Source organism: Baudoinia panamericana, assembly GCF_000338955.1.
Source record: "Baudoinia panamericana UAMH 10762 unplaced genomic scaffold BAUCOscaffold_10, whole genome shotgun sequence".
Taxonomy (NCBI): Eukaryota; Fungi; Ascomycota; class Dothideomycetes; order Mycosphaerellales; family Teratosphaeriaceae; genus Baudoinia; species Baudoinia panamericana.
This window is the reverse complement of record NW_006911266.1, coordinates 93321-118205: the sequence shown is the minus strand read 5'-3', so window position 1 is coordinate 118205 and position 24885 is coordinate 93321. Positions and strand designations below refer to the sequence as shown.

General features: G+C 54.4%; 15 protein-coding genes across 15 annotated transcripts; 8 read left to right on the top strand and 7 right to left on the bottom strand.

Annotated features, from left to right (window-relative positions):
• The first annotated feature begins 417 nt into the window (after positions 1–417).
• On the top strand, positions 418–1780 carry BAUCODRAFT_36220 (uncharacterized protein). The gene is made up of 3 exons (XM_007680396.1): positions 418–791; positions 852–1177; positions 1231–1780. Exons 1-3 carry the CDS (start codon positions 587–589, stop codon positions 1435–1437), a joined length of 738 nt encoding a protein of 245 aa, XP_007678586.1. The 5' UTR covers positions 418–586; the 3' UTR covers positions 1438–1780.
• Positions 1781–1999: 219 nt separating this feature from the next.
• Positions 2000–3608, top strand: BAUCODRAFT_36217 (uncharacterized protein). Its single transcript, XM_007680395.1, has 4 exons — positions 2000–2349; positions 2403–2535; positions 2591–3129; positions 3181–3608. Exons 1-4 carry the CDS (start codon positions 2306–2308, stop codon positions 3395–3397), a joined length of 933 nt encoding a protein of 310 aa, XP_007678585.1. The 5' UTR covers positions 2000–2305; the 3' UTR covers positions 3398–3608.
• BAUCODRAFT_567328 (uncharacterized protein) lies at positions 3602–7782 on the bottom strand (the record flags this gene model as incomplete). The annotated part of the gene is made up of 2 exons (XM_007680666.1): positions 3602–4255; positions 4297–7782. 2 exons carry the CDS (start codon positions 7780–7782, stop codon positions 4019–4021), a joined length of 3723 nt encoding a protein of 1240 aa, XP_007678856.1. The 3' UTR covers positions 3602–4018.
• A 629-nt stretch (positions 7783–8411) lies between these two features.
• BAUCODRAFT_74440 (uncharacterized protein) lies at positions 8412–9375 on the top strand (the record flags this gene model as incomplete). Its single annotated transcript, XM_007680567.1, has 2 exons — positions 8412–8698; positions 8748–9375. 2 exons carry the CDS (start codon positions 8412–8414, stop codon positions 9373–9375), a joined length of 915 nt encoding a protein of 304 aa, XP_007678757.1.
• A 58-nt stretch (positions 9376–9433) lies between these two features.
• On the bottom strand, positions 9434–10420 carry BAUCODRAFT_205732 (uncharacterized protein). Its single transcript, XM_007680665.1, has one exon. It carries the CDS (start codon positions 10119–10121, stop codon positions 9492–9494), a length of 630 nt encoding a protein of 209 aa, XP_007678855.1. The 5' UTR covers positions 10122–10420; the 3' UTR covers positions 9434–9491.
• A 660-nt stretch (positions 10421–11080) lies between these two features.
• On the bottom strand, positions 11081–12209 carry BAUCODRAFT_36214 (uncharacterized protein). Its single transcript, XM_007680394.1, has one exon. It carries the CDS (start codon positions 12195–12197, stop codon positions 11397–11399), a length of 801 nt encoding a protein of 266 aa, XP_007678584.1. The 5' UTR covers positions 12198–12209; the 3' UTR covers positions 11081–11396.
• Positions 12210–12747: 538 nt separating this feature from the next.
• Positions 12748–13833, bottom strand: BAUCODRAFT_124521 (uncharacterized protein; the record flags this gene model as incomplete). The annotated part of the gene is made up of 1 exon (XM_007680664.1): positions 12748–13833. The coding sequence occupies one exon, from the start codon at positions 13831–13833 to the stop codon at positions 12748–12750; it is 1086 nt and encodes a 361-aa protein (XP_007678854.1).
• Positions 13834–14406: 573 nt separating this feature from the next.
• On the bottom strand, positions 14407–14702 carry BAUCODRAFT_36213 (uncharacterized protein). Its single transcript, XM_007680393.1, has one exon. The coding sequence runs from the start codon at positions 14607–14609 to the stop codon at positions 14448–14450; it is 162 nt and encodes a 53-aa protein (XP_007678583.1). The 5' UTR covers positions 14610–14702; the 3' UTR covers positions 14407–14447.
• A 1218-nt stretch (positions 14703–15920) lies between these two features.
• BAUCODRAFT_150014 (uncharacterized protein) lies at positions 15921–16294 on the top strand (the record flags this gene model as incomplete). The annotated part of the gene is made up of 2 exons (XM_007680663.1): positions 15921–16021; positions 16081–16294. 2 exons carry the CDS (start codon positions 15921–15923, stop codon positions 16292–16294), a joined length of 315 nt encoding a protein of 104 aa, XP_007678853.1.
• Positions 16295–16956: 662 nt separating this feature from the next.
• On the top strand, positions 16957–17421 carry BAUCODRAFT_150013 (uncharacterized protein; the record flags this gene model as incomplete). The annotated part of the gene is made up of 1 exon (XM_007680662.1): positions 16957–17421. One exon carries the CDS (start codon positions 16957–16959, stop codon positions 17419–17421), a length of 465 nt encoding a protein of 154 aa, XP_007678852.1.
• Positions 17422–17973: 552 nt separating this feature from the next.
• On the top strand, positions 17974–18543 carry BAUCODRAFT_36210 (uncharacterized protein). Its single transcript, XM_007680392.1, has one exon. The coding sequence runs from the start codon at positions 18047–18049 to the stop codon at positions 18458–18460; it is 414 nt and encodes a 137-aa protein (XP_007678582.1). The 5' UTR covers positions 17974–18046; the 3' UTR covers positions 18461–18543.
• A 1439-nt stretch (positions 18544–19982) lies between these two features.
• Positions 19983–21119, top strand: BAUCODRAFT_206166 (uncharacterized protein). Its single transcript, XM_007680661.1, has one exon. The coding sequence runs from the start codon at positions 20393–20395 to the stop codon at positions 21068–21070; it is 678 nt and encodes a 225-aa protein (XP_007678851.1). The 5' UTR covers positions 19983–20392; the 3' UTR covers positions 21071–21119.
• Positions 21120–21168: 49 nt separating this feature from the next.
• Positions 21169–21798, bottom strand: BAUCODRAFT_74420 (uncharacterized protein; the record flags this gene model as incomplete). The annotated part of the gene is made up of 1 exon (XM_007680564.1): positions 21169–21798. The coding sequence occupies one exon, from the start codon at positions 21796–21798 to the stop codon at positions 21169–21171; it is 630 nt and encodes a 209-aa protein (XP_007678754.1).
• A 173-nt stretch (positions 21799–21971) lies between these two features.
• On the top strand, positions 21972–23578 carry BAUCODRAFT_206168 (uncharacterized protein). The gene has a single exon (XM_007680660.1). The coding sequence runs from the start codon at positions 22112–22114 to the stop codon at positions 23258–23260; it is 1149 nt and encodes a 382-aa protein (XP_007678850.1). The 5' UTR covers positions 21972–22111; the 3' UTR covers positions 23261–23578.
• A 317-nt stretch (positions 23579–23895) lies between these two features.
• On the bottom strand, positions 23896–24855 carry BAUCODRAFT_74690 (uncharacterized protein; the record flags this gene model as incomplete). The annotated part of the gene is made up of 1 exon (XM_007680585.1): positions 23896–24855. The coding sequence occupies one exon, from the start codon at positions 24853–24855 to the stop codon at positions 23896–23898; it is 960 nt and encodes a 319-aa protein (XP_007678775.1).
• Between the last annotated feature and the right edge of the window lie 30 nt (positions 24856–24885).

Sequence of the window (24885 nt, the reverse complement as noted above, 5' to 3'; positions counted from 1 at the left end):
TGAGGACACGACTGGGTGTCGTGGTTTATAATGTACCATAGATATATCGCACTGAATACGATGCAGTGTCCCACAGTTCGCGTCCCAGCGAGGGCGGCACAAGCACGCGTCAGACAATGTCTCAGCCCATAGAGATCACGCAGTAAGGTTCAGTAAAAGGAAGGATGGGTGGTGTCTTACGCACAGAGCGCAGCCCTGTAAATCAAATGTACAGTAGTGTGAGCTTTGCTTGTCGTCTGCGGCCAGACCTCTGGCCGTCACAGTGCCGATGGCTTCCCGCCCGCACGCTAGCGATGTGCTGTGCCCGGGCATCATCCAACCACATGCAGCCCTCTTACAACGGCGACCTGCAGTGCGTCTGCGCGAGCCCTGGGCGCTTATCCAACTCGTCCTCCTCAGCATAAGCATTAGCTGTAGCGTCTGACATGTTCCTGTCGTAGGTCGTCCTGGTAAGACTGTTCTTGTTTCATCTCCTCCATCTCCTTCGCATTCGGTTTGCGTTGCGTCGTGCCAATCTAGCGGCAGAGAAAGAGTGAACTGGTTACTGCGCACCACTGTCGGAGACGCTGCGGCGCGAAAGAGCACGATGCTTCAACTGCGATCCCTTCTTGCAGCGGCGGTGTTAGTAGGACTAGGAAGCGCACATACAGTTATCACATACCCAGGCTGGAGAGGCAATAACCTACACGCCAACGGCTCGCTGCCCGAGAACTGCCCGCAGTGCATAGGGATCGACACCTTAGACAATGGCACCATCTCCTTCCCATGGGGCATGCAATGGATGTACCCATGTAGGTCAAACTTCGACAGATAGATCGCATACAGCACGTTGGCGCTGACAAGCCGTACAGGCGGAGGCATGCCACAAACCACCAACCGCTCCTACTGGCCCGTATCCGGCGGCGCGCTATCAGTACAGCCCGGTTGGTTCCCTGGACATTCAAAAGCGCTCATATACGTGAACATTGGCATACAAGAGAATGGCAGCGCAGCGCCGCCGAACATGTCACATCCTGTCGTCCCGCCGTTCGAGGTGACGGGGCCTTCGAATCAGCAGTACCCCGGCCAGTTCTGTCTGCCGCAGATTGGCATGCCGGCGAATGTCAGTCTGCAGCCGGGTATGAACATTACGTTACAGGTTGTGGAGGCGGCGCAGCATGGGGCGGCGCTATATAGCGTGAGTGTGGTACAGTTATGGTTGGCTAAGTCCTCAAAGCTGACGAGTTCTAGTGCGTGGACCTGACGCTTGTCGAAGATGGCAGCCCACTTGTTCAGACTGTTGGGCCGGACAACTGCTATAACAGCTCAAACATTGGGTTTCAGCTGCTGTTCACAACTGCGAGTCTGACCTCTGGCGCTTTCAGCTCGATACAAGCACCGTCACTCGCAGCGCTTGTAACAACAGTCCTTTTGTCAGTAGTTGCAAGTTTGCTATAAGGCGTTTTGCCTGGTCGTATGGCGTTTGGGATCGAGGCGCATTGCGATCTGGGCTTGAGATACCAAGGGACGATGGATGCGCGTCGAAGTCACTGGGCTGGACGAAGAGCATGCGGCAAACACGACTGAGTATCGTACACTCCCTTACTGGAGGACGCAGAAGCGAGCATGGTTCCGCGATTGACATGTCAGATACTGTATGTACGAACAGGACTGAAAGCTATCCTAGATGCAAGTTATGCGCCAGGCTTGATCTGCGAGCTTAGGACGTTCACCTCACGAAACGCAATTTGCTGCTTGACGTTCCCTGATTAGACAATGCGTGTACAGAACCAGATAGGGCAATCTATGCTCTTGGCATGCCTGCGCTTTCTGCCGCTTACCTGTTGATTGTCTCATAGACTGATCGGGGACTTCTTCGACTGATGATAGGGCTGAGGCATCCAAAATTGGCACTCGCCTTCGGCTCCACGGGTGATCCCTCACTCAATCTCCACCCACCAGGACACAGCCTGCTTCAGGTTCTTATAGTCAAACTCCAGAACTTCTCTTGTGACCGCCAACGGAACCATTTTCCCTGGTGTCGATCACTGATAAGAACATCGGTCTACCTGGCTTCGCTAGAAGTAGCCCAGTCTAGCATTGTATTTCCGCTGGGTTCAGTCCGACCCCTCTGAACCGTTCTGTTTCAAGACTGCACAGCCTCCGCCATGTCGCAGCAGAGCAACCTCCAAGCACCGGATCGCGGGTCTGCACATTCTACGTGAAACTCTGCCCAAGTATATCTCTACACGTCTTCCTGCTACTTCATTTGTCACCATTTCGTGTTGTGCTGATGACAGTGAGGTGGTGGTGCGGTAACTCTAGGATGGGGGACAAGCCTCGCGCCGAGCTCTTCGGTGCCCTTCACACGTACGCTGGTGAAAGGAAAGCTTTCCGGCCCATGGCTAGTCTAATGTTCGCAGCCTCTATCAATCTCGGGATTATTCAGACCTTGTCATCTTCGCTAGGGACAGCTCGCGACATCCGGTGCATAGAGCCATTCTGTGTCCCAGATCGCACTTCTTCCATATCGCTGTGAAGGAGCGAAGATGGAGGGTATGCATTCATCGTCCGCCAGCACTATGTTATGTTTACTCATCATTGCTTCCAGGACGGTACTGAAGGCCACCTCACATTGGCCGAAGATGACCCCGAAGTAGTCAGGCTGCTAGTCGAGTACTTCTACCTCCTGGACTACGACCCCATCGTGCCGCCTCCGAAAGATGCTGAAAGCGCGAGCATCCATGGCAGCGACAAAAGCGACGCCTTGAGCGTTCGTACCGGTAGTACGGATGCTGTCCAATACGGTCATGTCTACGGAACATCAGCAGTCAGCGCATTCGGTGGCCCAGCGCATCGAGAGCCACGCTTCTCGGCCACATTTAACGGTCATGATCGACGAGACTCGTCCTTGACTGTACACGCAATACCGGGTCACGACTTCTCTCCGTTCGGAGACAGGCCTCCAATTGGCCGAGGGAAAAGCAACAGAAGCCTAGGGAACGCCGCGCCTGAACCATCACCACTGGCTACTGCAGAGCCAAACTTGGTTTTGCACGCGAAGATGTATGCTGCCGGAGATCGGTACGGGGTTGCTGGTTTGAAGTCACTGGCGCTCGACAAGTTCAAGATACAGCTTACACGACATTGGTGCGGTATCTGTCATCGACTCGTGGGCCTACCTCACTGACACTCTACCAGGGACATGGCTGAGTTTGCAGAAGCGATCCACGTGGTATACAACACCACACCCTCTTCGGACAAAGACATGCGTGAAGCGGTGGCGGACACGATCGGTTGGCACGGCTCGAAGTTGCTAGACAAAGCTGAGGTCGAGTGTGCGGTGATGGAGATCAATGGGTTGGCGTACGAACTGCTCAAGCGGAGCCGGAGGGCTGAACCTGAATTTATGGGCTAAGTCTCCTGATGCTTACGTGCGCCATGATGTTGTTGAACATCGTTTATCGTGGGTTGACTTGTGATACGTGCAATGAGTGTGGGTCATCCCTACCTTCACTACGTGCTTCACAGCCTGTCTTGCTTCATCGGAACTTTCTCCGCATTCTTGCACATGTGCGCAATAGCACACTCCTCTCACCGCACTCGCTTCTGCTAAAGACACCCATGTCGGCCGTCACACCGTGCCGCTCAGGCCCGATGTAGCTGTATCATCCGCTATGTGCTGCCAACAAGAAGGCTTCGTGTTGCCCATCCCACAGTCACGCGATGCTTGAGACGACATCACACAGAAACAACAGGTGATTAGTGACTGGCTGTGGTCTTGGGAACGTTCTCGATCTCAGTGGTTTAATTCCAGTCCCAACAATGCGACTCTGGTGCCCACACGCAAACACGGAGTTGAGCGCCGAGACAGGGCTGGCGGCAACGTCAAACGAGCAGACCACGAAGTTCCTGGGAAGTACACTGCAAGACTGGAGAATCCGCCTAGTTCAGATACAGTCCGACTCGGCGCTCAGTCAATTGGACCTGTGGCGACCCAAACTTGCAGGAAGCACCAGCTGCCTTATGCGACATGATGCTAGGCCATGGCACTGCTCTTAATGAAGCTTGCAAGCGAGGTATTGGAAGGCGGGTCGCTCATAAAGGGTGTATGATAGTCGCCTTTCAAATCCCAACACAACTCGAAGTATTTGCTTCCGCCTAAGCTCTGAGAAAGCCATCTGAATCGTACAGGCTCCGGGGTGTCTTCATGATACTGCTTGGTGGCTCGACCCCAGGCATTGTTAACTGCTGGGTTGGTGTCACGACTCCATCTCTGCGCCAACCCGGTGCCTTCTTGGTAGGCGTGACACTCACACTTGCTGGCGTATTCGGCGGAAAGGTGTACTGTGGCCGTCGCTGCCAAAACAATTCGCCATTTTCCCAGACACTGCTTGGTCGCTCGGACAGCGTTACGGTACTAGGCGTTGAGACAGGCTCGGCTTCGAAGTCGGCCAAAGCACCATCGAGTCGGCGATGAATAGCGGAGACGTCAACCTCGTCTAGCGCGCCTTTACTCGTAACATCGCTGTCATGCTCCTCGGCGCCGGCTCCGGCGTCTTGCTCGGCGAAGTCGAAGTCGAAGAGGTTGTTACAGCTTTCCTCGAGGTCCGAATCTACCCATGGAAGTAGTGGGCTTGCTTCCCTCCCAAGCCTTTGGTAAAGACGACTTTCACGGCGGTAGTGGCGCGAATGATCGATCTCGCTATTCATCCTTCGCAGGGCCATTGCATTTTTGAGAACTGACTTCGCTGGCTCACTCCGGGGTCCTTTCGGGCTTGTCGGACTGCTATCATCTCGCACATAGACGGGCCTGATGCGTAGTGGTTCGGGCATATCGATAGTCTCGCCTACACTCGCAGGTGGCTTAGGAGGTGGGCGGAGAGGCTGCAGACGCAGAGCGCTGGACACTGCTCGCTGTCTGCGTGGCATGGGTGTTGTACCTGCTGGTGACTCTTGATGTGGAGGCGGTAGGACTGGTGCTGCGGTAGGAAAACCAGTGCACGGAAGGCTCTCTGGTATAGTCGCCATGATCGCAGAAGCATTGGCGCTTGTTAATTTATCTGTAACGGTGCTCCTGCCCGGCCTGCTGAGAATGGATGTTTCCTGCTGGCGAGCCCTGTTGGCGGAAGATTTGAGTTCTGCAGGATCGCTTTTCGGCGAACATGGTGGCGTGTCTGGGATACGGCCGCCGTAGCTGATCGGTTGGCTCTGTGGCGAGACCTCTCCGATAGGGTCTCTCGCCGCTACGTCCGCGTTGTTGCGTACCGCAAACGGAAAATAGCTGGTATCGCTAAGTTCAGCAGCAGATGCTTCGGCGTGCAACGGCCATTTGGGACTCGTCGGATCGTACTCCCGAGGGATTGTTGAAGCTAGAGTAGGCCAGGCAGGATCGTACTCAGTGTGCTTACTGATCGGGATAGGAGGGCTTGATGGTAGCGGTTCCCCGTCGTCTTCTTCACTCACCAGCTGGTCCTCCCCTGCGCAAGCCTGTAGCGGTATTGGGCTTGAGCTTTCCTCTTCCGGGCCATCCGTGGAAGGGCGTGACAAGTAGAACTGCGGTATTGGCTGCGTCATCTGAATAGCTGCGACTGTAGCCCGACTGGGCGATGGAAACGGCGGAATGCTGAAGGCTGAAGACCGATCAGATTGCCTTGACGTAGGTCTTCCTACGTTCTTCGCCTGAAGAGGTGACACCGACAATGAGGACTGCGAGTCCGATGTCTGGCTTGGCAGGCCACTGCTACCATTGCCGCTTCTTGCTTGGTCGGCAACGTGCTCTTGGTAAGCAACCCAAGCTGATAGAGTAGGCGAACTCGGCGTCAAGCTTACTCTGGGCTGCTGAGCTCTCAACTGAGTTGCCAGACTATTCCCACTGTGGGCTCGAGGTATTCGATGGCTAGCTACCAATCCGCAACCTTCGCCTTCCTCACCTTCTGTACCGTCCTCCTCTTCAATGCCGTGCATAATGCTTGGGCTTGTCGGCCTCGCAGGTGGCGCACCTGGCGGGCCCAGTATTTGCGGTGCCAGGATGGAGATCCTTACGCAGTTTTGGCGTTTGTGGCCTTTCATGCCTTTACTGGTTGGGCTGCCTTTCAACGAGGAAGGCTTAACCAGCGGCAGAGACTGATCCCACTGGAAAGGGTTTCCATTACTGCTCCGACCGCTCAAGCTAGAGTCCTGCGTGAGCGAGCTCGCCTGGCTTGCTTGTCGTGAGGGTGTTGTCAAGACAGCATTTCCGGAGATGTCGCGAAGAACGCCTGTCTTGCGCCTTTCAGTGGGCGAACCGTTCGCCGAGACGCTGGATGTTCGATTTGACCTCCTAGGCGTGGAGACCTTCCGAACTGCGCCATGCACGGTAGTGTGGCCTGAGCTGGTCTTTAGGCTGTCAGAAGCGGGGATACGAGATATGCTCACCCTGTCTGCTGTAGCGACTGTGGGAACGGAGAGGCGGTTGCTCGCTGGCATATCGCTTCCGTCTCCGATGCTGGAGACCGTGCTAGCGCTGGAGAGACGGCCGGAGTAGTTGCTGCAGCGAGCGAAGTTACTCCTGATCGAGGGATGCTGTCGGGATAAGCCAGGGTCGGTATCAGGGTCTCCATCCAGGCGACGAACATCATTTGGACGTGGACCAGTAACATGCGGGTTCTGCCACTGTCTGTTGGTAACCACCTTTAGTTGCGCACTTCCATCTTTGGCTACAACCTGCTCCACAGTCGGTGAATGAACAGACTGGCCCTCATCGCCACGGTGCAGCAAAGGGCTGGTAACGAGGACTGAGCTCCCAGCCGATTCTTGGCTGGATGAGGACATTCGTGAGACGCAGAGACCTTGCCGGCTAGCCTCAACAGTCGCTCTGCCGTGCGGTACAATGACGGGCAATGGCGGGACGGGTCCAGACGGAGGCTGAGTTGGAGGGGCACCGAGGCTGATCGATCGGATGTGTATCTTCGGTCTTGAAGGCCTTGACACTGCATTCGAAACTGTACTCTCGTGTACAGGGCCAGGTATTGCGCCTACGGAGGCAGATCTGGGTGGTCGTGGGCGGTCATCATTCGCAATAGCAGCTCCGTACATTCCGGGTGATCGGATTGCGAAAGATGGCAGCACTTCAGGTTTTGGGCTCCCAGGCATGATGAAGACGTCTTCTTCACTGCTCTGTTGCCGAGGCAAGTGAACAGCCTTCTTCTTCGCAATGCTTTCCGCGCTTCGTGCTTGTGGTAGAGTTGTGGTGCACTCTAGCATTGCAGGCGATGGTGACTTCGCTGACTTACTTCTTGGGCTTTCGATGATTGCTGACAGGTGCTTGAGGCCTCTTAGCGGTATGCCGTGCTGTTTGATGCGTTTTGGTAATGCGATGGACTTTCGCTTCTGCCGCCCCGTTTGACCTGCAGAATCCGGCACATGTACCTGTTCGTCGGATGAGAGGGCACCCCATCCGGCTCTCGCGTGAAGAGCACCGAGTGCACTGCAACGAGCAGCACTCATTGGACGTGGCACTTCGCCAATCTCCTGCTGTTGACGTAGACCGAAAGGCACAGGCTCACTATTGCTCTCAAGCTCGGCGATCATGCGTCGGTGTTGCAGCCGTGTACGGATGATTTGTACAGCGACCGTAATAATAGCGACCAAGATTGCTCCTCCCACGCCAACGCCTATGCCCAGGTAGATAGTCGTGGAAGTGGCGTGCGTAACGGCAGCCCCGTCCACAGCGTCGGTCGTGGCTTGCTGTCCCCCATTATTTGCCAGGATGGTCCGAATCCAGAGTGGGCGAGCGAAGCAATCCTGTACGATCGGCGCCATTCTAGAGTCGGGTTTGACAGCCTTCGTACTTCATCATCCCGGGATTAGTCTACCTTCGCCAGTGACATCCATTATTCAAGCTACGAGCCATCTTATCCCCTTGATTAATCTGTCAGTTGGACAGTACCGTTGAAGCCATAGCTGTCCCCGCATTGATATGTTATGGTGATCTGGCGCGGCATGCTGTCCGTTGCTATAATGGGCAGCCGTGGAATGCGGCAGGCATTCCGTCGGATAGTATATGGCATGGAACATGCTCGCCGATAACGGACTGCACTTAGAAGGTCGTCTGGTGGTATGTTAGTTGTCTCGTAATTATCCGTCAGTACACATACAGTGCAAGCCTTGAATGAGTACGGAGCGGGAGTTGTTCGAATGGGAGCAAAGTGAGAAAATGATAAGGAAGCCTACTGTGATGGACGTTCGAGTCACACTACAAGCACTACACGAAAGTCTCGAGGATGGTGTGTCAAACGGAGATGGTGAGGTAGAAGGAGAGACAGGAGCGAGAACGCGCATTCAAATGAAGCTCGGGCCACCACCTCCGATGTACATGTAATCGACTGGTAACAACTACACTTCATCCAGTAACTTGGTAACGGTGCACAAGACGCGCCGGATTCACAGTTATGGTACTAAAACGTGCTGACGAGCATGAGGCTCCAGAAGACAGCTCAATGAAGGATGGGATCTTCCGGCAATATAATACCAAAGCGCCATCAGAAACGCAGGTTATCCCACTCTTTAGTCTTAAAGGCAAGACGGCAATCGTCTCTGGATCAGGTGCTGGTATAGGCCTTGCCGTTGTACAAGGCTTTGCCGAAGCTGGTGCAAACGTAGCAATATGGTACCATGGCAACAAGAAGGCGCTTGACAGGGCGGCCGAGATCGAGCAGAAGTATGGCGTGAAGTGTAGGTGAGTTCGGAAGTACCTGGCCTCAGAAAGCTAATCTCACTCCAGGTAGAGCATATCAGACCGACGTAACGGACTATGACAACGTCAAGGAAGTCATCTACGAGATTGCACGCGAATTCAATGGCCGCCTTGACATATTCGTGGCAAACGCTGGCATCCCATGGACTCAAGGTCGTATGATTGATGGCGAGCTCTCTCATTACCACAAAGTCGTGGCGACAGATCTAGACTCCGTCTTCTACTGTGCCAAGGTTGCGGGAGAGATCTGGCGGCATCAGTACGAGACAGGCCTCAGCATGACCGGTGAAACGCTTCAGAACTACCGCTACGGTAGCTTCATCGCCACCTCTTCAATGAGCGGGCATATCGCCAACATCCCGCAGCTACAGTCCGCTTACAATGCCGCAAAAGCTGGAGTTCGCCACCTGTGCCAGAGTCTCGCGGTAGAGTGGGTGAAGTTTGCAAGAGCGAACAGTATCTCGCCCGGCTACATTGCGACTGAGATCTCAAACTTCATTCCGCCGGAGACGAAGGCGATCTGGAGAGGGAAAATTCCGATGGGAAGGGAGGGGGAAGCACATGAGCTGAAGGGTGCTTATCTCTATCTCGCCTCCGACGCCTCGAGTTATACTACCGGCACTGACATCGTGGTCGATGGTGGCTATACTGCCGTGTAGTCGTCGCCTATCCATCGCTGCTGAAAACACATTTGGTGCGCAGCATCCAACAATGGGTGTGATAGCCATATTTCTCTGAAATGTTTCATCAACGTCTGCTCGCAGTGTCCGCTTGCTTATTGAGAGAAGTGGATCAATCCCCTGTACCACATCTGCTCAGCGGCTGAAAGGGATTCCGCAATGTGTGCGCCCCATTTCAATCTGCTGACGTCGAATTCGGTCTGCTCATTCGTGCGCCCTAGTGCTTGCAGGACTTCTAAGAAGCTCTCACGAAAAGTAGGGAGGAGTAACGTGCAGCTCATCAGTGCCGGATCCTGAACACCCAGCAGTACGAGTGTGCTGACAACATTCTCACACACCGCCTTTGCCGCCGTGCTTGGGCAGTACTGGACAATGACCTCTTTGACGGCTCTGCTTTCCTCTCGGCTCAAAGAAGCGATCCAGTTGAAGGATGCGATGAAGACAGTATCCGTGATCTGACCGTGGAAGGTGTTCGCAGCATAGTAGTTCGGTGTGGCCTCCTCTTTGGTCCGCTTGCAAGTATTGAGTAAAGCAGGCTTCTTCGTCAGGTGGTCGTTCTTGCCAGTGTTAGGGAGAGGTGCAAAACGTGCAGTTGGAATGATAATTAATGTCTGTTGGTTCCTGGGGTACGAGGCCATAGACGCAGTCGCGCAGCTCACGTGAAACTTCGACAAGGTGCCTATGCACCCGTACATGGAATCAGTGTGGGTTCCTTCCCCGGCCATACTGTGTTTTGGGTGGATGATATGGTGGTAGCAGTGAGTTCGACTGTCCCGCAGAATCACAAGGATTACGGAATATGTGTGTGCGGAGCTTGTGAGCGATACGGCGACGTTGTTTGTGAGGCCTCAAGTGCATGTGAACGTGTCACGTGTTGCCTCTTTGCGCAAACGGAAGGTGCGCGTAAATCTGGAATATCACTCATGAACCGTAGTGATGTGACGAGAAGCCGAACAGCCAGTTACCTCACAACCCGGCTGTCCAGTACCTTCATGGGACTTCTCTACTGCCCGTCAATGCTTACCCAAGGGGAGCGAGCATATTCGCTACGAGCCGCCGCTCTCAAAGTTACCTCTCGCCCAACGCATGGCATCCTGCTTTCGCAACTACTTCTTGCGGTCGCGAGACATGTCGACATCGTAAGGTACTGGGCTTGCTTGGGAAAGTCTGCATCCACAATGATTCGGGGTCTTGGTCGATGCCGACAACGATCTTCGACAGGTCGAAGCCATGCTCCACCGCCGTACGCTCCATTTCGTTGGTCACTGCTTCAAAGAGTCGTAGGTAGATCTTGCGCATACCGACCTTGAGGGATTTCTGCAATGTCTCGCAGTTGTTGGGGATGGGATGCGCTACTCCTGACGCTTGCAGGGCGCCTCGCACAAGCGTCACGTCTCCTTCTCCACATGATGATACGTGGATTCGGTGAACGGCCGCCGCTTGTCTTCGCTCAAATACCCGGTCCAGTTGAACGGTACACTGTACACGCGGATACTGGTAATGTCGACATTGAAGATGTTCGCTGCGTAGTAGATGGCTCTCGCCTCCTTTCTAAGCTGACGGCAAGCGTTGCTAAGAGCAGGCTTCCGCATCAGGTAATCGTTCACGGCGGTCGCGTTGCGATGGAGTGTTCGAAGCGTGCTGCAGGGTTCTTCACCTATTGTTCTTGGTGAAGCGCAAAGGTATAGGTCTGATCCCGAAGCTCGCGTGGGAACTTCTCAAGTGCGCCCAGGCGGCCGTTCGCGTTGTCGGTGTCGGTGCTGCTGACTGTGTTGTCCATCCTGTAGATTCGAATTCGGGACCTGGTTTATGTGCGCAGCACAAAAGTCTTGTGTTGCTCTCCAAAGTGTTCCGGTCCTTGTACCTGGAAAAGCTCAACACCAGAGTGACGGGTCTCTGTTGTGTAAGTGGTTCCAGATGAATATGTCTTGTGAATGGTCAAAAGAATGATTAACACCGTTGCGAGGTTACCGTTTACGTATGCGACGCCCTAGAATGGTTCATTGGTAGCGTCCTTCAGCGCAACCCAGCAACCCAGCCATCTTGCTCGTAAGAGATGAGACCTTGTCGATGAGGCTTTCACTCTCCACCGTGCCTTCACCCTGCACAAGCGTGCCTTCCTTTTCCGCCATGCCGTACTCTTCGCGATCCATACACTCCTGTAAATCGGCAAACCACGCCTTCCAGAGATTAGTCACATCTCCAGTGCGACGCCCCAACCACATTGCATCCTCACGCAGTACCCCAAAGTCAATAGATACCTTCATGAACACTCTTTCCCCAGAGATGCCGCTCCCCACAAGCAGGGCCGCAAGCTCTCCCGCACTGCTTGAGGACCCAGTGGCAGCGCTGTCAGCACGGAGTTCCTGCAAGTCAAAGAACGACCGCGGCTCAAGACTGATGATCAGTTCAGGTATAAGCGCAAGGTGAGCGGGATGCGTCGCGTTCAGCCATTCTTGCAACACCGAAGTGTCGCTACCCATGACTTCGGCTTTGAAGCTGTTATTAGCATAGAATGGGGGCGCCGCTTCTTCCGCGATGGCGCGGCAGATGCGAAGGACTGGAGGACTGAAGAACCAGGTGCGCTTCAGGATGGCGGTACACGTATCGATGCCTTCGCTCGAAGTGGCCGAAAACAGGCGAATTGGGATCGGCTCTTCGTAGGTGACAACGTATGTGTAGACTGTGCGGCGGACTTTCTCGGGCAGTGCCAGAAGTAGGGAGTGTCTGAGCGAGGGGTGTGCGCTCCGAGACGTGACCTGGCGGAGGCCGTTGTGGGAACTCCGTCCTTTCGTTAACATTACTGATATACCGTTCAGGGTGCGGTGCGTCTTACCTCCCATGTTCTTTTAGCTCATACACTTCCGTGGCCGTGCGACAGTGCCTGAGTGATTCGAGGCCATCAGGGCCAGCGTTAATGGTTTGCAAGTTCATGCGCGCGACGCGCTCGTCAAATGGCAGCCTCCGCACACGCGGGTCGCCGTACTGGCTTAAAGGCTCCGTTCTCGGTCGGGATGCCTCCATGTTGCTGCTGTTGTTATACCATCAGTTCAGAAACGTGGCATATCGGGGGTGTAGTCAGTCCAGCGCGGAGAAGTAAGCAAGTCAGTGAGTGAGAACCACAATCACCGTGAAGTGACGTTGAAGGCGAAGTGGCACGTGGCCACGAGAAGTGCACGCTTTGCTGCTATTGCGGTGTCCTATCTGACCGCCTGCCCTTTCCCTAGACTGTGGTATCCAAATCGAAGAAGACGCTGAACATCTCAGAGTTGCCATCGTGCATGACGGCGAGAAGATGCAGGCGAACCATGCACTGCACTTAGATCAGAGGATTGCCACCTCCTACCTTCCTCAGTCGTCCATATCCGGATTAGCGACGAACAGCCGCACTCCTGTCATCGTCGTCGTCCGATCATCCACACTACCTCTCCTCCTCAGCTCATCAGAAGTCTTACGATCTACAACATCGAGCTTTCCACCTCGAGTTTGTGGTAGCCCACCAACGCCACCAAACTGCTGCTCCTGCTCGCCACTGCTCCCGCTACCACCCCGACCGCCTGGCTGCTGGAAATAATCGGCCTGTGCCCGGTACTGATCCGGTACAGGCGTCTCCTCTTCCAGTAAGTCGCCCATACTTTCGACCGGACTGTGACCACTGGTGGGTGTCGAGCCGTTGCTGTACCCTCTAGTCGAACCGAGAAAGCTGCCATGCTGCCCTTTGTTTCCACTGCCCAAGCTCGACCGACCGCTGCCGTTCCGAGAGTGATATCGATTATTATTGTAATTGTCTTCGTCACTATCGTTCTCGCCGCCGACTTCGCTCGCACTAAGCCGCATAGGCACGCCGGCGCCAGTCATGTTCGGTCCACCAGTGTACGTGCTGGCTTTTGGTGCACCATGATGTCTGATCTTGCTTCTCACGCCGCCTACCATGCCCGAACTACTCGTACTTACTCTGCCTGCTGGTGCGTGAGCGTGGCCACCTGCTACCTCCATAGCGGCGCGGGTCTTGGCTGCTCGTTGTGCCGCCAGTATCCGTGGGTCTTCATGCTGCGCTCGATCACACCATACCGTAGCCTTCTGCCTCCGCATGAGAGCGACATATGATGTGGGTGACAATGAAGACGTACTCCGGGACGATGTTGATCTTCGAGGAGCAGAAGCTACGCTGAAGCCGGAGGTGGTCGGCGCTCTTTGCAGACCAGGATTGGGGCTGGTTGAGGCGGCGGTCGAGATCGTGCCGTTCGACGGTGTGCGACGGCTTGACTGCCCGTAAGCGTCGATTGCTGCTTGTTGCGATGTCATGCTATACGCCGGCGATGACCCATTCGACGACGGGCCACTAGGCAGAGATGGTGGTCTGGGGTATGCTTGCTGCGGCGGTGGAACTGCGTAGCCCGGCAAGGGCTTGCGGTGAGGCCCTGGGGCAGGACTCATGATCGCTGCTGACATCCTGGAAAGCTGGGAGGGAGCTTCCAACTTTGTATCGAATCCTTGCCGTGAGCCTGGGGTACGGCCCGAACAATGTTCGCTGAATTACAGTGACTGAGTAAATTGTAGAAGTAAAGCTCGCAGATAGAGTGATCTTGAAGAGCTCAACAACGAGCTGCCAATCTTGCACACGTTTAGGACCAGCCTGGCCTTCCAAGGTGCTGCGGCAATGCGGTAACCGTGAAGCTTGTTCGCAGGATGCAGCTAAGATCCGCGCGGGGGATGTTGGAGATAATGCACGCTACCCTTGCGATGAATGCAAGACGGCACTTCGAAGTCTGAAGAGGTTGTCGCAAGTGGGACAGGGCGGAAGACGGGCACAAGAATGCAGCCTGAATATCAATGACCAACCCTCGCCGGATCTCCTGGTGGTGTCACTCCCGCTATCGTCTCCACCCGGATACAGTAACGTCGGTACGGAGTGGTACCTTCTTGACCAGCTAGTGCGGGACTAGCCTGACGCCCACAGGACAGAAAAGCCTGGAAAAGCACGACGCTATGCAACCGTTAGCTGCAAAAAGCTCGATACTACCACCAAGCCGTCGATCTTCCCTTGGCAACTACCACCACGAAAAGCGCGTCGTATCGCAAGCCACAACGCTCTGCTCGTGGCAGATGCTAGGGTAGTATGGGCCCGGTGGAGGGATCAAGGCAAGCTGATTACAGCGTGACGTTTGAACGAGGGGTCGCAGCCACGGGCGGGCCGCAAGGATTGCTTGCATGTGCTGAAAGCAGTAGACGAATCACGAAGGGGAGACTCACCAACACAGCTTGGGCTGCTGCTCAAAGCGGAGGGTATACGCGCGTGGATGTTCGTAGTCGCCGAATAGGTTATATCGATCGGGGAGGTGAGATCGCTACTTCGGGTAGCGTTGCGCAGGCAAGGGCTTAAATTTGAGCGATTATGGGCAATCAGCGACGCGTCCGCTTGGAAGATAGGAAAGATAACGTTGATGAATGCGCAAGGCCGTGGAACGAGATATGAGTTATGCGTAACTTGCTCATTGCCCGACCAAAATTTACTCCGCAGGCACACCCCTGATCTCAAGATCTATCATCAGGTAAACGTCATATTCCTCCATGTGTTCCTACTGCCAACCCACCTTCCAATCATACCTTGAGTATACGGCAAACCTCCGTGCACAAAGTAATGCTGAAACGGGCCTTGCGCGCGTGGAGAGTGGAGCGGTGGGCCTGGGCTAAAGTGACGATGCGGTCCTCGGGCCGTTGAATGCTCGATCGAAGATGCAAATGAACTTTAATACACGCCCATCAAGACGCGAAGACCCATTTCGTCTGGAGCCGGTGAGTGATGAGGTCTTCGAGCGGCATGCAAGCCGCAAAATGCTCAACAACATATAGCACTGCAGGTTGGGCATGAGCATCGTGCCGAATATGACCTGGGCACGGGCGAAACGTGGTCTGACATCCGCTGCATGTGTCCGCATCTAGCAAATATCTCATTTTCTCAAAAGGTGGTTCCACAATCTTCACACGCGCTGCAGATTCCGTCGGACCTGGAGCTCTTGGCTTGCATCTGTCAATGTTTGCGAGATCAGACAGCACGACCGCTGCGGAGGTACGCCATGCCAACGGCGAGACGTCGAGTCATAATGCAGCAGACCGTGTTGTTTCATGATCAATATCTCCCATTTGCATGGCGATCCTCTGAGGGATATTCACCACTCTAGGTCAGTTACACAACATGTAAGAGCCCTCGACTGGCAGTGACATTGCTCTCGTCTTGCGTGTATATGATGTCTTGCATGCCTCGATGAGAAGTGCCTAGTCCAGTTCATCCGTTTCAGAGAACATCGAGCACAACTTTCTCTAAGTTGAGTGGCCCAAGTTACCGCTGCGGCTTGCCGCAATGCGACAGATTCTACGCAGCTATCCGATGCCTAGACCAGAGTTGAGGAACGAACCGTCCCCGTCTACTTGCCTTGTGGAAATCACCTCCTCTCCACGCTACCACTTCTGCATCAAGGGTGATTGTACCTATGCGTGACCTGCACCGTGACAACAACATCAAGATGGCAGCGCCAACTAGTCCGCTGCTCGACAGGCTTCCGCGAGAACTGCGGGACCAGATCTACGGGCTCGCCCTGACCGAAGCGCACAGCATCGAGATTCCGTCAGCGCGTTTGCGCTGTGAATCACCGAGCAACCTTGAGCCGACTGGCGAAGTAAAAGCGGACGTCTGGATGCCAAAGCCTGCATTGCTCAACAGCTGCAAGCCAATTCGCGAGGAAGCGACGGAGATGTACTACGCCAAAAGGCCATAATGGCGGACGACGATAACTGGAACATCCCGTTCGATTGGCTCGACAGCCTCACTGATGAGCATAAGGACGTTGTACCGAAGCTCATAATCAAGTACGAGTTGTCGAAGGGCTCGAAGAAGTAGCTCGCCAAGCGGAAAACTTGCGGCTTGGATGTTCCTCCTATTACGGAACTCCCGAGTGAAGTTTGGCCATCTATGATCGCTACGCAGTGCGTCGATACTGAGGCTTCGGAGGGCATGATCGAGGCGCTACAACATGTGCGTGGCTTCAATGTCGGCAAGATACGCTTTGCCCTCGACTCAGACCCGGATGCTGCGGTGATGCGCCGTTTGGGAGCGAAGCGTGATCGGGATTATGATGCGGAATCTTGTGGTAACTTTGAGCGGCGATGACAATGTTAAGTTGGTGGACAGAAATTTGGTGAGATGTCTACTCAAAGTGCTTTTATACTTCGATGATTACCAACTTTCCGTGTGCAGGTCATGAGTGCAGCAACACCAGTAACGCTATTCCCACGCAATCGAGCAGACGGTCGCGGTGAGATCAGCTCGTCACCACGGCGATGAGTGAGGGAGTATGTAAGCTGTCATACATCACTTCTACGTATCTTATCATTTCACTCGTGCACACTCAGCTACCTCTTTACGTTCACGAGCTTCGACGGTGAGCTCGTTCCATATTACACTACTACTTGATGCTGTACATTGCCACTGCACCTACTCAATTACGTTCTCAAGCGCATCTCACAAGCGGAGAGCTCAATTGGCACACTCGTCCAACAACCATGAGCAATAGTCAGCTTAGCTCCACCAGCACCATGACAACCAGCCGCTCTCGGTCGCCATTGCTCGAACTTCAAGCGGAGTTTCGGAACGAGATCTTCAAACAGGTCCTGCACGGTGATGATGGCACCTTCTCGCCGCTCGCGTTCGGCTACATGAACCGTACAGCACTCATGCGTATCTGCAAGCAGATCTCTCAAGAGACCACCAGCATCTTCTACAGCAGCCTCACATTCGTTTTGGCCAACAAATTCTGGCGAAGGGAAGAGTTTAAGCTATGGCTTCGCAGTCTCGTTAATCTGCACGCCAGTCTTATACAGCGGCCCATTCGTGCCGAGGGCTCTCGTGGTGCTTGTCCGTACACTGCGTCTCCAGATGGAAGGAAGGAGCCTGTCATCCTAGAGGTGAACCCAACTGCGTCTGCCACGCATCATCGGATGTCTCCGCTCTCAGGAAGGCTGGTGTGAGGCTCCAGGCAATTATGGTGTGATGCAACTCGGAGCTTTTGACTTACAGAGGGCTGATGAGTCCGTGGCTGCGCCTCTCTGGACAATGCCGATGCCGACAGGTGAAAAGCCTATCGAAACTCGCGCCGTCCAGAAGAACTCCGAGAGACAGGTACAACCCTTGGGGAACGGGAGGGTGGACTATAGTGCGGTGTGACCATTAAGCATAATACGCGAGTTGAAGAATCCGCTCCCAAGGAGGCATGACGGTTGATGGAAGAGTGGCAGCAAGCTTCAACACTTGAAGCCGCTCATGCGTGAACATCAGCAAAGTACAGTAGCTGATAAAAGAGTCGCTGAGCTCTAGCAAACTCCGAGCGAACTTAGGAGAGCATTTGGAGTCCTCGAGTCGGCTTGAATATAGTCACGGTATCATAATACACTATGATCAATAAAAGTCTCGCACACTCGAAAGCGAGAGTCAGTGTTCTTGCTTTCCCCATCGTCATGCCGTGAGCCTGTGAGGTGGGGTTTGTGTCGACCTCCCGGCAGTACGGAAGAGAATCCATAACCATGACTTCTTGACGTTTGCAGCGGACATGATCTAGAGAACCTTCTCGTCTCGGTTGTACAGTATTGTTGCGCAATGTGGACGCTCATCTCTGCCACCCCCAGCCCCTACGCCCGCAAAGTGCGCATCGCGCTCGCGGAGAAAGGCATACCATTCACGTTGCAGACCGAGGTTCCGTGGGATGGCACTACAGTATTGCCAAACTACAACCCACTGGAGAAGCTGCCAGTGTTGATTCTCGATGACGGCAAAACAGCGATTTGGGAGTCTCACTACATCCTGGAGTGGCTTGAGGCGAAACACCCGGAACCGGCCTTGTTGCCACCGCTGTCAGAAGTCGATGATCGTCTCTTCGCGAAGAAGGTCGAGGTGCTGTGTGATGGTGTATGTGATGCGCTTGTGCTTTGTTTCTTCGAGAAGCAGCGTGAGAGTCAAAGCAAAGAATGGATGGCCAGGTGTGCCAAGCTAAAACAACGCTCCAAGTGCTAAGCTGACGACAAACACTTACAGACAAATGAGAAAGGTGGAGGGCGGAGTAACAGCGCTGGCGACTTGGGTCGACCAAAGCGGGGGGGAGTTCTTGATCGGGAACAAGTTGACATTGGCAGACATTGCGGCAGGGAGCTTACTGGGTTATATGGCAGTCCGATGGCCGGATCATTCCTGGAGGACGCAGCATCCCAGATTGGAGAAGTACTGGCAAGGTCTGGACGCTCGGGAAAGCTTCGCTACGACTCGGCCGTCGCCGCAAGTGATTAAGGACAAGATTGTGTAACATTAGTCAAACGCTGAGGAGAACCATATGATCGACGCAGTGCAACCAGTATACGCTGCAATTTTGCAATTCCCATACTGTAACAGCCCGCAGGTGTTGCGAAGAGTGAGACAAAGACATTGACAGGCGGAGGCTGTGTTGCTTCGTTGTCCGCCACTCTTGGATGTGTCAATAGTGCTTGTCTTGCGCAACGCCCTGGGGCCGCTAGTCGCCTGGAGCTCCTCTGTGCCTCTATGGCTTCTGCGACGCCTGTTGTGCGTCATCCTGCAGAGCCTTCTCCTTTGCCTCTTTCGCTCTGATTTCTTGAAGGCTGGGAAGGTGGCTAATGGTCAAAGCACCGCGTACACCGCTCTGAGCTCGACGATCAAATCTCTTCCACACGTCAGTGTTGTCGCATCTCTGGTAGTGGTGAGGGTTGGTCTCAAGCTCATAGAGAGCTGCGATGAGGAGCTTCTTGTTTGCACGCTGGCGGTATTCTCCTTCCGCAGAGGTGTCCCGCCTCTCCTATATAGCTTTTACCACTTCGGGGTCGTCCAGGTCCAGCTCTGAGACATTGCCTGCGTTGTACGCCGCCCACATGGCCTCCTTCCACTCGACGGAGGCCTGTTCAGAGCCTCTCTCCGCTTTCTCCGCTATCTTCGCGAGCGTTCTCGGAGACATGCTCAATGTCGTCGCTCGTGTCCACCGGTGGTGCTTCCTCTCCGTTGGTGGACCGGAGGGTTTCTGCAAATTGCTCGCGGAGGACGGGGTCGTCGTCTTCCTTCATCGTGAGCGGTTGCCTCCGAGAGGTAGATGTCGGTTGCTGGGACATGTTGTCTTGGTTTAGCTGGTGGCAAGTGAGTGTGATTGAGCGCGGTCAGTAACTGCTGAAGACTATGGGGCTGGATAGTTGGCGAAATAGTCTGACCTCACGCGACTGGTTCCGTAGAGGAGGGGAGTACTCTCAGCTTAGTATTACGAGTAGGGATGCCAATGAGAGGGTGATGTGCTGAAGATGTGTGCAGGTGGTGGTGGCAAGAACGCGAACTCGGTCTGCTGCCTAAGGGCATGTGCTGCTCAGCCACCGCTTTCGTCGTTCCTTCCTGTTCTGTCGAACTGCGAACGTTCGTGTGTGGCGGCCGCACTATTTTCCATCACATGAAATGGTGCAAATCGCCAGCTGTGAACGTTCTGTTCTTTGCACTGTGCACGTCGTCATTGGCGGTCCATTCCTACTCCACGGCATTGCGTAACAACCCCATGAACGAAGTCCTAAGTCGAGTGGTGCATGAGTGCGAGGCCGAGATGCGATAGTTGCTTGCCAGCATCAGTGGCCGGAATGCTCATAGCGACAGAGCTTGACTGTTGATGGCATTACACTTGGGTTTGTCGTGCCTGCTATCCCTTACATAGAGCTTTGGCCGCTCAGTCGTTCAAACTCATGCGCTCACTTTCCAGTGCCATCACATGCGCTGAGCATCTGAGTTGGGAAGCGCCACTCTACTTCGTTGCTGGCTCCTTTTTTTTGGCTGAACTCTTGACTTATTACCGCTCCTGGACAGCGTCTTCGTAGCCAGTCAATGACCGCAGCCATCAATACAATGTACCAACCTTTCCCAGATGCTCCTTCACCGGCGTCAATGACTTGAGTCTCCACCAACGACACCATGCCAAGACGACAACAGACCTCAGCTGGCACCCCAGCAAGAACCAGCATAAGCTTCATGAAGCTGCCACCGGAGCTGCGCAACCGCATCTACCGTCTAGTCCTCCCTGCAGACACCACGATTGAGCTTGGAAGCAAAGCAGCTGCTGAGCACAATGCACTTCTTCGGACAACGAGCCAAATCCGCCAGGAAGCGAGCGACATATTCTATGCGGGCAACAAGTTCCTCATTACAATCAGCCCATTCAATGCCGCCAGAATGGCTCGGCGAATTCAGGTTGCCGGAAGGCGCAATCTAGGCGTCATCCCAAGCTTGACCATCCGCGTTGGCTTCTGCGCCAGAAAAAAGCTAGAAATGGACGAGCTAAGACATCATGTGGCAGACGCAGACCGGGGGACTTTCGCGGCGAATCTGGTCACGTACTTCAAAATCGTCCGTGTCTGGACAGAGAAGCTCGGCGAGACCATGATCGGCGAATTGGCGGCCGTCGGTATCAGACCCGTCGTTATGGGTACGCATAAGAGCTCAAAGTCATGGACCCTTGTCCTCGAAGTCCAATACTTTTTCACACAAAGGGCAATGACATCGTGGGTGAGCACGGTCAAGGTTGGGATGAAGCGCGTGATAGCCAGGGCGAAGCGGTCAGATCTGAAAGCGAAAAGCAAGCAGCCAGAGTGAGCGGTTCGAAAATCTTGGCGGAGGGTGCGACTCCTGGCGTCTCTCAGATGTTTTGACTTCGGGAACGATGTAATGTAATTTGGAAAGGCTCCGGTGCTTCAACTTGCCAGTGTGTCCGCCATCTCAGCGTCGCGGCCACGATCAACCTCCGCCTGTCCGTTCCCGTCGCTTGGTCCAGCAGCACCGGACCCGTCTTGCAGCTCGACTTCGTCGTCTCTGCTGACTTGGCCTTCTCTGCCCGTCCTCTCAACCTCCCTGCCACCCATCTCCAACAGATATTGCACCACCTCGCTCCTGTCCGCCCGTTCGGCCTCGAACATCGCAAGGTGGCCGGCTGCATTCTTGACCCACATATCCGCGCCTGCCTGCACAAGCAGTTTCACGACGGCAAGATGGCCATTGTAAGCAGCCCAATGTAGTGGCGTATTGCCTTCTCTGTTCTGTGCATTCAGTAAGGACGACCCAACACTTACACCAGCCTGTTTAGAGTCCCCGAAACCCAGGGTTGACAGTATCCCATGGAGTAGATCGGCAAACCCGTTCGCGGAGCAGAAGTGCAGAATTGTATTACTAGACTCCGGGTCCTTGCATGCTTCGATCACTTGCTGTGGCTGACATCCATACTTCTTCGACAGCTCGCTGGTGGTGTCCTGCAGCTCCTGTGCTTCATTGACCCGTGTGAAATGAAGCAAGTCATCTACCTCGTCCTCTGTCAAGGCTGGCTGCATTATGCCCGGCATCTTCAAGCATGCTATGGGAACCGTGATCTTCGATTTTAAAAAAGAATAGACGCACAAACTGAACGTCAGATCTGCAGGAACATGCCGTCTCCTCCACAAACCTTGTTTGAGCCGCATCGACGTCTATGCATCACCTTACGTAACTCGCGAGAGGAGAAAATGAGGGCGCAACTCGGCCCACACAGCGGGTCACCATGCAAACACTGCATTCTATAGTCGCAGTGACGATTGCCGTTGCCTCCGTGGTTCAACAAGCTCTTGGACAGTAACGGCGACCACACCTAGTCAGAGGATCGGCAACATGGCCCTGTCTACCGTCAGCTACGATCTGGATGTTGAAGCCATCTCTGGCATATGTGGCTCAATCTCAATCGCCTGCTGGGTCGTGGTCTTTTCGCCTCAGATCATTGAGAACTTCCGACGCAGCTCAGCCGAAGGCCTATCGGTTGAATTTGTCATCATCTGGCTGTTAGGAGATGTCTTCAACATTCTTGGAGCGGTTCTGCAGGGCGTGCTGCCTACTATGATCATCCTGGCAATCTACTACACCTTCGCAGACGTGGTCTTGCTGGGACAATGCTTCTACTACCGCGGATTCACCCTTCGGGACCCGAAGCCCGAGCCTGTGACTTCAACAAATGGCCTTCCAAACGAGCGGACACCGCTGGTACAGAATGGTCATATGCCGGACTGGTCTATGCCCCAGCGCCCTCCAACCGCCTCTGACATTGAGCCTACTTCACGCCACCGCTCTCGCTCGCCACTGATGGAACGTTTCGCTAGCCTGGACGGAACACATATGTCACCCGCAGTCCCCATGCATAAGCAACCAAAGCAAGCCAACGACCTCGAAGCCATGAAACCAAAACCGTCACGCACATGGCTGCAAGCATGTCTCTTCAACGGCACCGCAATCATTCTTGTCATCGCTGCCGGAGTGGCAGGCTACTACCTTAGCCCATCCTCTCCAAGCCCAGACCGCCACCAGCAGACCGAGGCGGATGAGCAAGCCGAAAGCCTTCACTTCTCGTTATGGGGCCAGATCTTCGGGTACATCTGCGCCATACTGTACCTGGGCAGCCGTATCCCGCAACTCCTACTCAATTATCGCCGGAAAAGCACAGACGGGCTAAATGTGCTGTTCTTCCTGTTCGCTTGCTTCGGTAACCTGACGTTTGTGCTCAGCATCTTCGCTTTCGAGCCGATCTGCAGCAAATATTCGCACGGCCACTGGCATAGGTCCAGCTGTCGGCCGGGTCAAGCTAGCGAGATATACGGCAGGTATATCTTGGTGAATGCCAGCTGGCTTATAGGCAGCTTGGGGACGCTGTTTCTCGATGGAGGCGTCTTCGTGCAATTTTGGATGTACAGAGGCAATGTACCGAGTGATAGCGGGCAGCGTACTGCTGTGGCGGGAGAAGCGAGAGGACGGGAGGCGGACCAAAGATAGTCTTAATAGTATCTCCAAAAGTTACGCGCGACTGTTGCCGCAAATGTGATTGGCTAACCTTCATTGATCCTGTCGAATAGCTAAACATGCATGCGTACATTGTCCGCAACAGCAACGGCGTGCCTTCACCGACGCCTAGTCGCCGTCTGCAATATCCTGAAGGTACTACGCAGAGCACGGCAGTCGAATTCGCTCTTTATGCTGCCATGTGTGGCTTTGTGTGCTTGAAATCAGCCCTTTTCCTTCCATGACCGCATTGACCAGTTCGACTCCATGACCACTGGGTCAACGCATATGACACTAACATCGCATGGTCTCGTCCGCCGTGATGCTGGTATCGTACTCATGCGACACTCCACCTTCACCAGGATACTGTGTGTAGAGGTTATTGAGCTGGAGGTGGCGTGGCCGGATTACACTGGGCCGTCGTATTTCTTCCCATTAATACGGGAGCGGGCAAGGTGTTCGGTATAGGATATGCTTCGTAGCGCCAGACTCGGCACGCTGCAGTAGTGTATGTCGCATTCAAGGTGCGAGCACCGCGCTTCTCGTCCGGTTCTACTTGCAGCAATGCTTCGATACACGCGGAGTGTCACAGCCAGCTGTAGCAATGCTGATCATCGTGTGCCGAGCCTTCAGGTGCCCATGTCTTGTACCAGCTGCCTGACCATGCCATCGAATAGCGGATGTAGGGAACAAGACGTGTACTTGTCAATCAGGCGACCATCCGTCAGCGCCGCGTCGTCCGTATGACCGTTCGTGTCCATCGCTTTGCCGTCGATAACAGTGCCTTGTGGATACACCGGCCTCTTGCCTTCTTCAATAAGCCGTATGAACATAGGATCAATCGGCACGCTACCCAGAAACGGCACGCCGAATTCTGCTGCCATGACCTGCCCGCCCCCCTTCGAGAACACATTCGTGCACTCCGAGCAATTCGGACAGACGAAGCCGGCCATGTTCTCCACGACACCCAGCACCTTGACGCCTGTTTTGCGACAGAAATTGATCTCTTTCTTCACATCGCTGATACTGATCGCTTGCGGCGTCGTGACCACCACAGCGCCAGCAAGTTGGGAAGGTGTGGCTTGTTTGAGAAGCGTTTCCACAAGCGATATGTGCTCGTCGCTTGTGCCTGGTGGGGTGTCGATAAGAAGGTAGTCGAGCGATCCCCAATACACATCTGTGAGGAATTGCCGGACCATCGCCGTCTTTTTGGGACCTCTCCATACCACAGCGTCTCCCCTGTTCGCTAGGAGGAAGCCTAAAGACATGCAGTGGAGCGAGCCGTACGGCCGCGAATGTTCGTTTGCGCTGTGGCCGTTGCTACCTTCCCCTCCGTGTAGATCTCCACCCGCACCTTGCGCTTCATGTACGGGCACCGGTATCCATCCTCCAGGTGCCTGCCTGACTTTCGCCGTCTCTATGCCGAAGAAACGCGGTATTGATGGCCCAGTGAGGTCTACGTCAAGCACGCCAACAGAGAAGCCTTGCAGGGAGAGAGTAAGAGCGAGCTGCGTTGTCACGCTGGACTTACCGACGCCTCCCTTTCCGGATAGGACGAGCAGGACATGCTTCACATCCTGAAGGGACATTGTGTATGTGGAGGTGATAAATGCATCGTA

What these genes read in the sequence shown, in the direction of transcription:
- BAUCODRAFT_36220 (XM_007680396.1), top strand. Translation starts at nt 587, where the DNA reads ATGCTTCAACTGCGATCCCTTCTTGCAGCGGCGGTGTTAGTAGGACTA. An exon ending in CATGCAATGGATGTACCCAT is followed by an intron (nt 792 to 851) that starts GTAGGTCAAACT and finishes CAAGCCGTACAG; the next exon opens with GCGGAGGCATGCCACAAACC. An exon ending in ATGGGGCGGCGCTATATAGC is followed by an intron (nt 1,178 to 1,230) that starts GTGAGTGTGGTA and finishes GACGAGTTCTAG; the next exon opens with TGCGTGGACCTGACGCTTGT.
- BAUCODRAFT_36217 (XM_007680395.1), top strand. Translation starts at nt 2,306, where the DNA reads ATGGGGGACAAGCCTCGCGCCGAGCTCTTCGGTGCCCTTCACAC. An exon ending in TGAAGGAGCGAAGATGGAGG is followed by an intron (nt 2,536 to 2,590) that starts GTATGCATTCAT and finishes CATTGCTTCCAG; the next exon opens with GACGGTACTGAAGGCCACCT. An exon ending in ATACAGCTTACACGACATTG is followed by an intron (nt 3,130 to 3,180) that starts GTGCGGTATCTG and finishes ACACTCTACCAG; the next exon opens with GGACATGGCTGAGTTTGCAG.
- BAUCODRAFT_205732 (XM_007680665.1), bottom strand. Translation starts at nt 10,121, where the DNA reads ATGGCCGGGGAAGGAACCCACACTGATTCCATGTACGGGTGCATAGGC.
- BAUCODRAFT_36214 (XM_007680394.1), bottom strand. Translation starts at nt 12,197, where the DNA reads ATGTTAACGAAAGGACGGAGTTCCCACAACGGCCTCCGCCAGGTCACG.
- BAUCODRAFT_36213 (XM_007680393.1), bottom strand. Translation starts at nt 14,609, where the DNA reads ATGCAAGCAATCCTTGCGGCCCGCCCGTGGCTGCGACCCCTCGTTCAA.
- BAUCODRAFT_36210 (XM_007680392.1), top strand. Translation starts at nt 18,047, where the DNA reads ATGTGGACGCTCATCTCTGCCACCCCCAGCCCCTACGCCCGCAAAGTG.
- BAUCODRAFT_206166 (XM_007680661.1), top strand. Translation starts at nt 20,393, where the DNA reads ATGCCAAGACGACAACAGACCTCAGCTGGCACCCCAGCAAGAACCAGC.
- BAUCODRAFT_206168 (XM_007680660.1), top strand. Translation starts at nt 22,112, where the DNA reads ATGGCCCTGTCTACCGTCAGCTACGATCTGGATGTTGAAGCCATCTCT.